Raw genomic sequence first — 13,948 nt, 5'->3', positions numbered from 1 at the left:
TATACCTAATTTTTTCATTTTAATAAAACCATAAGCAAATAAATATATAATAAAATTCAAAAAAACAATTGAAATACAGTTGTAAAAATGAACCAGCATTGAACCTTTACCTTAACTCATAGTTAGTTCTTCGGCCTGCTTGAAAATGTATCGAAGTCATTGGTAAATTTAATACGTGTATTTACTATAAAATTAACGCGACTATATGTATATAGTTAAAATACTGCAGAACACAAAAAAAACGTAGCTAGGTATACCTTCAACCTATTCTATGATAATAATATATTAATATATACCTAGTAGATAGACATTAGACACCTAATTAAAATTAATATAATTTGTAAATGTAGGTGTTTTATTTCATTAAATTAATTATAGATGATAATAATAGTCATTGTTTATACTTAGGCACTTCTTCACCAAATATTTCTACATAATTTACACTCTACACCATACTTATACATTATTATTGCTCTGGTGTTGATATTGTACGCAGGGCATTGCATTTAATTTAAACGAAAGGATAAAGTGGTTTTGCATAGGTGTAAATTTACATTTGTATACATAATTGCAGTTAATGACGAGTATTAATGGCAATTAAAAATTAAAACAAATATTCACCTGACGATTGTAAATCGTACACACAATTATACACGAGTTTATACCTATTAACCGACACGTTAATTTCCCTATACACATGTGATAAGTCAACAAGTGGCCGAGCATTCGGACAATCATATAAAATGTGATTATTTGATTATGGTTACGAATTATACGATTATCGTTGTCGTCTAATTACTATTGCATGCGACAATATATAAATATGTCTAAATGTATGCATTACCCCTCACCTCTACCCATTTCTAGCAACACACCGACAAAACTCAAAACAATCGCCGAGTGCAATAGTTAAACAAATAACGAAATACAATTTAACTCCCTGCAGGTGTACCGCGGTCGTTTTACTTTATATCGACTGGCAATTCTTGCAGGCTTATAGTCGGTTTATCCACCACATCATAATATATATTTTGTAATTTAAACGTGTACTGGGATAGCACGCATATATAGGTTAGGTATATTCCTATATCCTATACAATATATCCTAGAAATGAAATTCGTAACAACTATTACTGCAGTAGTTTTACCACTGGTCCTGCTGTTTGAGATCAAGCCGATCAATGGTTCGTATATATAAATTATCTACTGTTAGGAATAAATTAGGATTTGAATTTGTCTAATCGTTAGTATATAGATAAATGTTTAAATTTACGCGAAATTATCAAATATATTATTAGTTCCTGATAGATGAAATAGATGTAATAGGTGTTATTACTCATTTCACCCTAAATAAACATCACCGCAGCGCAGTTTATAGTATATTGTATTTTGTTTTTTGGTAGTAATAAAATATTATACGTTAATAACATACATTCTTCTATATTACGTAATTTTTTTTTTTAATGATGTTGTCAAACCCTTTTCAACATTTAGCTCGTATTTTGAGATCCATTTGGCAAAGTTTGACCAGTAATAAGCCGGCCGAAAATTACAACGCCCCGGTTTCTCAAGACAACGCAGCCAGAAGTGAAGACATCGATCAGCCTGGAGATTTAGACGATCGATCATTATTTGTCGATGGCACCAGTTTAGATTTTGTCTTTTGGAACTCGTATGTAACATTTTTTTTCGTATGTCCAGGAGTAGGCCAGAAGGCCTAAGTTCGGATGTCTATTTGGCAGAATTTCTATAGTTGGGCACCCGTAGGTTTCTTCCATGCCTAATTGGGGGGTGGCGACCTCGCCCCATATAAACACAGTTGCCTGCCCAGAGAGAGATGCCACCCGTCAGAACCGACGTCGTAGCCCGCTCGGCCACTCCATCCCCTGTATGTAACGTTATATAGGCTTTATATATATTATATAATAATGTATTACATTCATTATGCCTTATTAGCCAAACATTTTTCTCAATTTTTTCCATCTAAAATCAATTTGTATTAAATTAATCATTGTGCTTTATTCCACTGAAACCATTGGGTTGCGAAAATCTATAATTTTTATTTTATCTAGTGTTTATTGTGTGTGGTAACTATAATAGGTAAAACTCTTAAAAGTACAATTAAAATTATGATATTTTATAATATATTTTATTTATTTTAGAGACCTTGGAAATAATAAATCAATAATATTTGAATTTGGCAATGAGAAACAAATAATCGAATATTGGATTAGGGGTAAACCTTTAATAGTCATAACGCATGGATGGCGTGGATCAGATGAAGACGACAAAGGAGTGTTTGCTATAAAAACCGGTAATAACAATTACAAAATTCAATCAAAACCGTAAATTATTTATCTTTGATTATATGACTTATAGTCCAATTAACATAATATAAGACCGGAGATTCAATGAAGGAAATAATAAATTCAAAAAATATTAAAATAATTAACTATATTTTTGATTGTTTTAATTACAAAATATCTACTTAAATAGTTGAATATAACAATAATGGTTTATAATACCCTTCCAAATTTAAATATATATGACATTTTATACTTGTCAATAATAATTACTAAACAAAATCAAATCGCAGCATCTAGAAATATTTAGGTAAAAACGAATAGAATTAAAAATTCAGGTTTAAAGGTTTTCAGATGTTCAAATTTTTATAAGTTTTACAGATTCTAATTAATTTGGATACAAATTGTAAAGTATAGTAATCTGAAGACTGTAGCTTATATAGTAACGAAAACGCTGTTAAATATTATTAAATATTATGAAACATTATTTTTAATGCAAAACAATTTTTTTTTTTTTTAATACCTATTTAGCATACGTGGATATTGGAGGATTCAATATTATCACCGCAGACTGGAATCGAGTGGCAAAAAACTTACTGTACCCAATGCCGGCCTATTTAACCGTTCAGGTGGGTTCAATAATCGCAAAATTGTTGGAAAATTTTGTTAACCTTGCGGTGATTGACCCGTCTGATATTCATGTTATTGGCCATAGTCTCGGTGCGCATGTGTCTGGGGCATGTGGTGCTGCATTCAGCCTTGGGAAAATTGGCAGAATTACAGGTATAGACGTCTTAATGTTAAATAATCTTAATAATTCTCTATGGTAATAAAAATAACTAATAAGTAATAACCCAGGGAAGTTTTGAAATTTAATACGTTAAAAACAATGAAATATGTAAAAATAAAAATCTTAAATATAGAGTATTAGGCACAATTATGTTTTGATCAAACATGGGAATAAACTTCAAAAAATGAATATATAATTTTTTTAAATTTATAGTAATATTATATAAAATAAAATATAATAATTAAATTCATAATATGAATCAAATTATAACCCTGGTAGAGAGTGTAACTGCGTGAGAGCACTTTATTTTTAAATAATTTTTTCTTTATAGTTAAGAATGCTTTCCTATTGATTTATTAACAGTAAATGCGTTAATATGTATATAATCTATTTAAACAAAATTATATAACATCACTTAGATTAAGCAAAATAATTTACAAACATATTATAATACCTACATTTTTCGAAATTGTTGTCGAATTTGTATTGCGTTTGAAATTTCCTTATTACTATTTGTTAATATATATATATTGTATTTGTGTATATATAATCAATAGTATTACACATAAACCTATTAACACGTAATAATTATTAAAATTAAAATAAATATTTTGCCATTCATGCGCTAAAATAATAATTGCATACACCAATAATGTACCTTGTACTTAGTATGATATATATTTCAATTACTTACTATTTCTCCTTATAATCTTTAACCCATTTAATTTTTATTCTACTACTAAATTCAGGTCTAGACCCAGCTGGTCCTGGATTCGAGTACGTGTCATTGCGTTCAGACCATTTAGACAGTACTGATGCAACATTTGTGGACGTGATCCATACGGCAACGGGGACAGCTGGATACTCAAAACCCTTAGGACATGCCGATTTTTATCCAAACGAGGGGAAACCCCCTCAACCGGGATGTTTAGAATCATATAAGCCGAGCGCGTTTGTAAATCTCAGTAAGTTCGTACAATGATGAAGTATTTTTTATGCAAATGATAGAAAATAAACTTGTGTTTGGCAGTTTGCATTCAAAACAATAATTAAAAGCCTAGTATTCATTTTGTAATTGTATAGGACAAATTATTTTAACTGGTGACAATATAGGCGGGTTTCTTGTCATAAATTATATCTAGGAAACGGATTTAAATGCTTTAAAAAAAAAAAAAAAAAATGCCTTTCAATAATACGATTTAATGCATCCACGCACATATTTTTAAAAAAAAAACGCTCTTAAAATTATTTTTAACATCAAAAAAATTTGTTTTGTTATTATATAAATTCTTATTTTTATTAATTATTAATATCATCTTATTATTCACATCATATTCTTTTTACCTTGAAAATTATTACCAAAAAATTAATAGCAAAAATATAACAATATAATAAAAATATAAGTAGGTACACGATCAGGAAAAATGAAAAATATTTAATTTTATTCTTTTAGAATTAATTTTAACTAAATTTTTTATCAGATTTTATCCATTCTTATATAAAAAATGACTTAAAAACTTAAAAATGCAAAATAAATGTCACATTTTTTTCATTCTTTGATATATGAAATGAATTCTGTGCTTGGAAAGCAATGTTCCCTAAGATATTCAGAAAGAAATGCAATTTGCATTCAAATCCGTATCCTAATCATAACATATAATAATATTAATTAAACGTGTGATGGATAATTTACAGTCGGTTGTAGCCATTCCAGATCGCATCAATTTTACACAGATTCCATTTACCATAGATACTCCATGATAGCTACAGAATGTCCTTCGTGGGACGAGTATACGAGTGGCGAATGTAAAAATAATAGCAAAAGTCCTATGGGACATGACGCAGATCCAAAGTAAGAACACGGCTTGTAAAGTTCAATTAAAATTGATTTTAAGTATACGAATTAGTATGATGACCTAATTAATAAGTTGCCTATATAATGCTCCTTAAAACCGAGTGGAGTGAAATACTGAAATAGGTAGGTGTTGTTTGTAAATATTGTAAATGTAAATTGCTTACTCAAGTTCTCAACTGGAACAACTGGTAATATTATCAAAATTTGAAAGATTATAAGAATTTATAAGACAGTAATAATGAGTTGATAAATATTTGTATACTTACAATTTTGCAGAAAATATATCCTGTTGAAATAAAATATAACTATGGGAAGTACTGCATTGTCTGTATTCATATGATTTTTCGGATTGTAATCGTTTTTAAAATTTTAATTTTCGTACTTGTCTTAGGTATTTACTTATAAAGTAAGTTTAGTTCTTTAAATTTTAAGTTACGCTTCAACGTTTAACTTCTAATCCGTCTATCATATTTTTGATACTTGTACAAAAAGATAAAAAAATTAATATCAGTCAAGTCATGAATATTGAGTTTAAAAAATATGTGAAAGAAGTTAAACAAAGATTTAGGAGTTATAAAGTGAATAATTGTTTGAATACAATGCAAATTATATACATTCATACTTTGTACTTCACAAATGTATATTTTCAAGTGTTTTGTATGGATTTCAATTATCTGGCCAGTAAATTTAATTTTAAGAAAAAATAAAAAAAAAATTATTTCTAGAATACAAAAAAAAAAATTACAAACCACAGGTACTTATGAATTAACTTTATAACAATTACCTAATTCCTTTACGTATGGGGTCGTTGAATTATTATCACTCCATTTTTTTAGTATCTTAATGTAGTTAATCGTATTTGAAATTATAAAGGTACATTATGCTAACATTAAATGAATAATAAAACAATTAAATGATGGCCACAGGATATCATGTATATTATATTACGGCAGCATTAGGCACAAATATATTACATTATATAGGGGGGGACGAATAATAATAATAATAAATAATAATAATTGTTGACAAAATGCAAATATATTATACCTACTAATATTAAGACAAGCCATTAAAAATTTGTAACGTTATACGTAATAACTATATAAAATATTATTTATACATGCGCTTTAACTATTTAGAAAATTTCATTCATACATTTTGTTGTCATCAATATTTTACAGAGCAAGTGGACTTTTTTATCTGGAGACCAACGGCGTTGCCCCTTATGGAATGTCGACAGCTACACCATGAAAAACTTAAACAATTTACACTCTTACGTACATACGGTTTTTTATATTTATGTACAGTTTGTTTACTATTGTCTCATTCTAATTTAAACTAAGATGTGTATGCTTATGATATTTTTAAGATTTATGTCGAATTAATAAACAGTTTTTAAATATTTATGTATATATTCAATTATATATTACTATCTATAAATTATAGTTTTTCAATTTATATTGTATATAAGTTCGTATATGCGTCGGCTGTTTGATAATTTGCACCGACGGCAAAACTTACAAAATTTGTATGTTCACGAACTTAGATTTAAATCGAAAAACACGAGGCTGTGAAATGGGCCTAAGAATGATATTATTACAAACTTGAAGCTGGTGACAATTATTCACATGTCAACAACTCAGCCACTCAGGGATATTTTATTATTTAAAAAAAAAATTAGTCGCAGTATAGTCACAAACAGCGCATTAGGTACGGTATACATATCGCGATGAAAAATGAAAATGACGTGCCGAAATTCACATCGTGCGAACAACGGTAAATTAAATAGCGGAGATAGACATATAACATATACTTATTAGCAGTATTTTTATCGGTATAAGACACTAAATGTATAGATAGTGTCTATACATTTAGTGTCTTATACCGATTACCGATAAAAGATTCAAATTTTTAGACTAAAATGTCCATTTAGTTTAACTTTTTTAATAGGTATAGGTACACCTATCAATACACTTTCCTCCATATATTGTTTATATTAATAATTATTAATTATACACCATACAGTGTTGTGTAAATACGTAGAGCTAAATATCTTCAGATAAGGTGTTACAAACATTTCGTTACCTACTTGTTAGGCTACAAATTAAATACACATAACTGCATTCTGCATCGCATCCGACTGATGCGGCATTGGACTATTGGAGACTGGAGAGACAGTAGAGACACGACATCATAGTTTAGTGTGTAATACTGTAGTGTAGTTTAAGCCCGGTTCTACACACCTACTACGTAGTCTTTGATTTCTGTTATCATTCACAGCGATAAATTTAGCGTGAGACAACATAAAAGCCATCTATTCGACTAAAGGACGTCAACTTTTTTGGGTCGACAATTTTGTATTTTAAAATTAGTTATATTTTAAATTAGTAAGTGATTATAGTAGGTATACCGTATACATCTACCCAATACCTATACTGCAGTTTCATAACCCACCCAAAATTTAATTACATTTTGTCAATATTACCGTTTTAATTGTCAAATATGAATAAACGATAAACTTCTTCAATATTTTACAAGAAAATCAGGACTGTTACACCACGGACGCGTATTCTCGCCTTTACGTATTGGCATACTGCACGTTTCGAATTACCTATTTACCTACCTGTATTATTTAAATTAATCGATCGTTTCACATGTGCGCATTTTTCCAATTTATACGTGGAATAAGAAAACCGTACGTGATTGCGATTGCATTGTATTGGCAAGTATTTTCGAGAATATTGTCAATTATCATTCACTATATACCTATATAATTGTGTACTTATGTTGTTTTCACGATTAAACGATTAATGAAGTAGTAAGTATTATGTACTATGTAGTACATAGGTACTATGTAACTAAATAATTATTAGTCAGACCATATGTTTTTTTTAAATATAATGTGCACGTCATGTAAATTGTAAATACTTAGAAATAATGACGTCAGTTAATATAGTTAGAGAATATAAAAAAAATTCTAACCATACGATAAGTGATATCTATTATTTCATTTAATACCTATCTATAGTAACCTATTGAAAATAAATGAATATTTTATAAATTTATCAAACCATTTTATAAAACAAGAATTCCTATAAAATTTGATATTTTCTATACGAAATACGATTATACCTAACCATTTGTTACAGATTAGTTTGTTAATATTTAATACATTTTTAACAACAAGTCAACGACAATATTCATTATAATCAACGTTGTTACACTCTTAGTCGTCTTTTACCAGTCGTACCTGTGATCACTACGTCTTACTTATACTTTCGCATAACGTGGTAAATATTATGTTTAGAAGAATTATTCATTTTACATTTTACTGTTTTATATTTAACCTTAAAGTAAATTTACCTACTACCAAATTTAAGGGTAATAATTATTAATTAGTAATATTTTCCAGAGCCCATCATAATTTTTTTTTAGCTTAGAGCAAATAGATACCTATATGAGCATATTATTTAAAAATTTAAAATTAAAATCAACCAAACAAAACGAGACTAGAAATTTTAATCAGTTGGTAACAATGGTTACAGTGCCTCCACTTTTCGCAGATTCTTGATTCGTGTTTACATTAATATTGTGTACTGTGCGACGCGTTTGTATGTTTGTACTTAGTACTTTAAATTATCGTAGTCCGTGGTCTTTACTGTATGGCGGTGCATGTAATGCGCCTGTACGTATTAGTATCATAATCTTTTCACTTTTGGTTATTACTTTATTAGTCTTTTTATTTCAGAGTCCACTCCACTTTGGACTGTGTCAATTTTTAGCACTCCAGTTTACATAATATATCCTGTGTTCAATTGCTTTAATTTTTTATAATTTATACGTTGTCTAACGTCCTTACACGAATCGATATTCTCTGTTAGTCAGTAAATTCTCTTTCAGAAGTCGAATTTTCCATTTGATCAAAGCCATGTCGTTCGTCCAAGTATCTGAAACAAATGACAATGATAAAGAGGTGGTGGACTTACCGTTGGAAAAAGATGGCACCCTCTTATTGTCTACTCTTCATGCACAATATCCGGATGCTTGCGGCTTGAAGTATGTAGCTCCGGATAACGGCCGAACCCGAGCTCTTCGGCTTGCCGATGATAAGCTACATCCACCTACTGATGATGGGTGGGGCGACATTGTATACTTTTGTTCGTTCAACAAGGGTAAGTTTATTTTATTTTTAAAATTGTATACACATACTTGTATAATTGATTAATTTAATTTGAGACAATACCTGTGTATGAGAATATTGGAAAAAGGTTTCAGTCAATTGGGATTGTCTTTCAAACAGACTGTAACATCTTTTTATAATTACAATAAGTATCTATTACTAATTCATTCCATATTATTATGGTGAAGATATGTGATAAAAACTCTACAAGTGTTGGAACTAACTATTCATTCTCATGTACATGATCATAAACTTGTACTCTTATAGATTCATAGAATTTATGAAATAAACCTTTGTGAACTAGTCCAAAAACTTATTTAAACGTATATATTTATCAACTATTGATGACGATTGATTTTTAAAATATTATCTATTTAAATTATTTGCATAATATTTCTTAAATAAGTGATGTATTTAAAGAATCAATGTGAAATTATATGTAACCATTTTATAATGTTGAGGAATGATAATGATATGTGTGTTCAGATAATGGACAGAAAAGGAAATTGAACGAAGAATTTGAAAGTGATGTTGAGCGAGCATCCAAGGAACCCAAGTCTGAGGCAACATCAACGGCTTGGAAGAATCGAGATTTACTTGTGCTCGGTTTACCATGGAAAACGACTGATGAGGACTTAGAAAGTTACTTTAGTAAATACGGTGAACTGCGCATGGCACAAGTTAGTTAAATAAAAATAACAAAGAAAAAAGGGTTTGTAAATTAGGAAATGTATGAATGTGATATAAAGTTATTTCTTTATATTTGGTTTGCGAAAATACTTTTTTAGTGTTTGAATTTAATCTTCCAGATTATCAATTATGTTTTATAACAAATTATATTATTTTAATTATATTATTTAATTTAGATTAAAAAGACAACTGATGGTAGATCCAGAGGTTTTGGATTCATACGATTTAAAGAACAAGAATCTCAAGTGCGGTCAATGTTAGATTCTCATGTAATAAATGGAAGGCGATGTGAGATTAAAATACCTAACATTAAGGTACATATAATGTATTGCTAAAATATTAGTTATATACAATTTTAAACATTTTTTAACTGTAATTAACTTCTAATTTCATATAATATCTGTAAAATATATAAGCACAAATTGGTTAGATATAAGGTGTTAAATATTCCTTTATTATTTATACAATACATAGATTCAATTTATTAATTTTTATATAGTTTTGTAGATATGATGAAAAGACAAAGATCTATTTTTTCTGCATTTTTATTAAAATAATTTAATTAATTAATATAAATATCTTGTCTAAGTTTTTATTTGCATAGCAGAAAAACTTTTTGCACAAGTTGATGATATAGGTGGTAATAATATTATAGCACTAGACTAAATTAGTCATACAATAAAATCTCAATTTCCAATAAATTATTAACTACTTTATTTTACTTAATATCTTTAAAAATAAATTGAAATTATCTTATTGTTTTTAATAACTATTCAATTGATTTTTATGTAATGGAAAATAAAAATTTAGTAAAGAATTTACAAACTATAAATATTTAGTTTCACAATAATTGTTGATATTATATTTAATGTGTTCACAACTCCACTGTACAATTTAGTATTTAAAGAAACACGTAATTTTTTCATAATCAAAAAATGTACCCATGCATATCAATTTATAGTTTAATAATAAAATAATTATAATTTAATATGTATATCATGTATAATATACTAAATAATCATATTATTTTTTTTCTTTTCTAATTAACAGATAGTATGTGTGCATTTATTCTCTCCATGTAACTAATGCATGACATACTAAATTTTATGTTAAGAATTTTTTTTTTTACTTTGTTATTTTGAATATTATAGTGAATATTATCAAATTTAAAGATACTCATTTTTGATATTTTAATTTCCAAGCATATATTTCACATTTCACAATTTACAAAAATTTATTGACTTTAAATTATTTATTGATCAATGATCAGCTATCCAAATAAATTGTTATTTTATTCTCACTTCTGTAATGGTTCTTAATTTATTTTAATTATTGATATTCTATTATAAATGTACAGTGTATACATTTTAGCTCTTTAGTTTTTAAATTGTTGTTTTAAATAAACCAAAAAAAATTCCAGTTTAACAAAAATAGAAGAAAATAGTGTATTATTTTAAATCATTTTACAGATTAGAAATTTAACTATAGCACTTTAAGTGAACTTAATTTTATTTGAATTTACTAGATTTTTATGATTATTTGATAATGAAAATAATTAATAACATATTCTATATTATAATATCAAGATGATTGATTAAACATATTGATAACGACTATTGTTATAATTGAAACTAAAATGTTTGATTTACCTACTTTATACTTATATTGTATTGTAGTTTATAATGTTTCACTATTTAATATTATATTTTAAATGAATATTTTATAAATTTTATAGTATTTTATGATGTGCCTTATGATTATTTTTTTTTTAATATCTAAAGGGTATTTTGTGTTTTCTGTTATAAAAGTATAATTATTTATGTTTTATTTTTTTTATACTTCATTAACATAATCAAATTGATTTTAGGATGCATTTATAAATGAAGCGCCGAAGAAAATATTTGTTGGTCAACTAACTGAAAGCATAACTCAAGAAGATTTAGAAGACTATTTTAAAAAATTTGGAGATATTGTTGAAGTCTTTGTTCCTCGTCCATTTAAAGGCATTGCCTTTGTATCATTTACCAAACCTGATGCTGCACTCACTGCTCTTGACCAGGATCATACCATCAAAGATATTCGTCTCAGTGTGTCTGTTGCTATGCCTAAAGATAAAGACCAAAGGTCACGTGGTGGACGTAGTAGTGGTGGTGGTGGTGGAAGTGGTGGTAACCCCTATGGTGGTCGTATGAGAGGAAGTCGAGATTCCTACAATAGTCGTGATCACTACTATGATAATGGTGGTTGGGATGATTATGACCGTGGTAGTTATTCAGACCGCTATAGAAATAGTCGATATGATAGAAAACCATACGATAGTGGCCGGTCATACAACTCAGGGCAAGTATGGAGAAAAAATGAATACTCCGATTCATCGTCTGTATCTCAATCTAAAGATGTGGGTGGCCAGTTTGATCCAAATTTAGTTGCTGCAGTAGTAGAAAAGACAGTGAGAGGAGTAATTGGAAATATGAGCAAATATGAATAATGTACCTAATTCAATCTCATCTTACTGGGAATATATATTTTGACTTATATTTTTAATTTTAATATGACTTATAATTGTAATACAATTTAAACTAAACTGAGTACTTATTTTACTTTTCTTACTAATTGTCAAAATCACTCAACAAATTTATAATTTGTTAAATAATATTTGTGATAATCAAAATCTTTAATGCATAAAATAAAAAAGATGTACACATTAGTAAACATTAAGCTTAAGTTTTAGTATTTATACAATATACATATACATATATATTAATATGTGAGATAAAAGAATTTTTTTCCTCAAAATATTTTAAGTATTTTACTATTTTGTTATTATTTTTTTTCTAGTAGTGATTTTTTCAACTAGTTGAATTTGATTGTTCTCTTTGAGTGTACGTCTATATTATATTTAATATTTCATTTTTACATTAGTATTGGTTTTTGAACGAATACTATGATTTAATTTAGTTAAATACATTTTTTTAATCAATTCACTTCTATAAATTAAAAAATGGCATTAAGCTGAAAATTTTTTGATAAATAATTCATAAATAATAATTTTAATAAAAATTGATTACTTTACAATAAAATGCTGAAATAATGTTATATACATCTATTGATTTATTAATATTAAAAAAAAATTCTATTGATAAAATAAACACTGTGTTATTATAGTTATATTTGTTGACCTTAAAAGTTATCATTGAATCGATTTCAATACGATAAAAATATGATTCTTTAAGTTCATATACTAACTAGTAATCGAAATTCTTGTGTAATTTAATATAATATTAAGTACTCAATCGTTTCATGTTTGATCTATAGACCATGTCTTAATTATTGAAAAATTTTGGGAAACTTATGAAGTTGAAAAAAAATGTATTAAATTACATAAATAAATTAGGATCACGTTTTACGGTAAAAAAAAATTGAGCCAACCTACTCGCGATGTTCTTTGAGTTCTGACCTTCTGGGTAAAGTTAATAGGCTCAGATTTAGAATAATATACTAATATATGTGCCCAAACGTGCTATTATGAAGGGAAATATTACGCCCAAACGTATGGATATACGTAGACCCTAAAGTGTTCTGTTTTGGGTAAATGCATCCATAAGAATATAACAAGATATATCGCAAGTTCGCGATATAGCCGATATAGGAATGCATTCCAGAAATAACGAGGGAGAGTAAAGTTCAACAACATTATATATAATTATGGGTAGGCTACTAGACCTAGTATATATCCTATATCTATAGTCCTATAGATATGTAAACTCATCAATATAAATCAATCATATAGTAATGATTTGTACTTTCGAAAATCGTAAAACGCATTTCACATAATGCAACTTGTTAGGCGTAAGTGGCAAGTGACTACGTAGTAGCGTTGACCGGATAGATACGTATAATTACAAGTTCAAGCATTTAGGTATAGGATAAATGAGAAACCATGTAATCCGGACCTTATTCGATAATAGGACCATCACAGGTACGCATGAACTCGAGGACGTGCAAACTGTGGGAACACTACGATGTGGCATCTCTTGACTAGCTGTAGGGACATGACTATGTATAGAGTGGAAAAGGATCTTTATGCCAGTCTACATCAGAATTTAATTATTTGGACTTAAAGTAATTTC

The 13,948-nt window shown here is 27.9% G+C and overlaps 2 protein-coding genes across 2 annotated transcripts; both read left to right on the top strand.

Annotated features, from left to right (window-relative positions):
* The first annotated feature begins 876 nt into the window (after positions 1-876).
* LOC132922599 (lipase member H-B-like) lies at positions 877-6,354 on the top strand. Its single transcript, XM_060986187.1, has 7 exons — positions 877-1,184; positions 1,495-1,672; positions 2,163-2,314; positions 2,835-3,086; positions 3,843-4,058; positions 4,789-4,945; positions 6,130-6,354. Exons 1-7 carry the CDS (start codon positions 1,112-1,114, stop codon positions 6,197-6,199), a joined length of 1,098 nt encoding a protein of 365 aa, XP_060842170.1. The 5' UTR covers positions 877-1,111; the 3' UTR covers positions 6,200-6,354.
* Positions 6,355-8,574: 2,220 nt separating this feature from the next.
* On the top strand, positions 8,575-12,409 carry LOC132921457 (TAR DNA-binding protein 43-like). The gene is made up of 4 exons (XM_060984495.1): positions 8,575-9,120; positions 9,615-9,808; positions 9,995-10,132; positions 11,686-12,409. Exons 1-4 carry the CDS (start codon positions 8,877-8,879, stop codon positions 12,304-12,306), a joined length of 1,197 nt encoding a protein of 398 aa, XP_060840478.1. The 5' UTR covers positions 8,575-8,876; the 3' UTR covers positions 12,307-12,409.
* Positions 12,410-13,948: the final 1,539 nt, after the last annotated feature.

The sequence above is a fragment of the Rhopalosiphum padi genome, chromosome 2 (genome assembly GCF_020882245.1).
Source record: "Rhopalosiphum padi isolate XX-2018 chromosome 2, ASM2088224v1, whole genome shotgun sequence".
Taxonomy (NCBI): Eukaryota; Metazoa; Arthropoda; class Insecta; order Hemiptera; family Aphididae; genus Rhopalosiphum; species Rhopalosiphum padi.
This window is presented reverse-complemented; position numbering and strand designations above follow the sequence as displayed.

Bases quoted from the DNA above. Each gene is read 5' to 3' on its own strand.
- LOC132921457 (XM_060984495.1), top strand. From the start codon at position 8,877: ATGTCGTTCGTCCAAGTATCTGAAACAAATGACAATGATAAAGAGGTG. The intron at 9,121-9,614 runs GTAAGTTTATTT...ATGTGTGTTCAG, and splicing joins CTTTTGTTCGTTCAACAAGG to ATAATGGACAGAAAAGGAAA. The intron at 10,133-11,685 runs GTACATATAATG...AATTGATTTTAG, and splicing joins TTAAAATACCTAACATTAAG to GATGCATTTATAAATGAAGC.
- LOC132922599 (XM_060986187.1), top strand. From the start codon at position 1,112: ATGAAATTCGTAACAACTATTACTGCAGTAGTTTTACCACTGGTCCTG. The intron at 2,315-2,834 runs GTAATAACAATT...ATACCTATTTAG, and splicing joins AGTGTTTGCTATAAAAACCG to CATACGTGGATATTGGAGGA. The intron at 4,059-4,788 runs GTAAGTTCGTAC...GATAATTTACAG, and splicing joins GAGCGCGTTTGTAAATCTCA to TCGGTTGTAGCCATTCCAGA.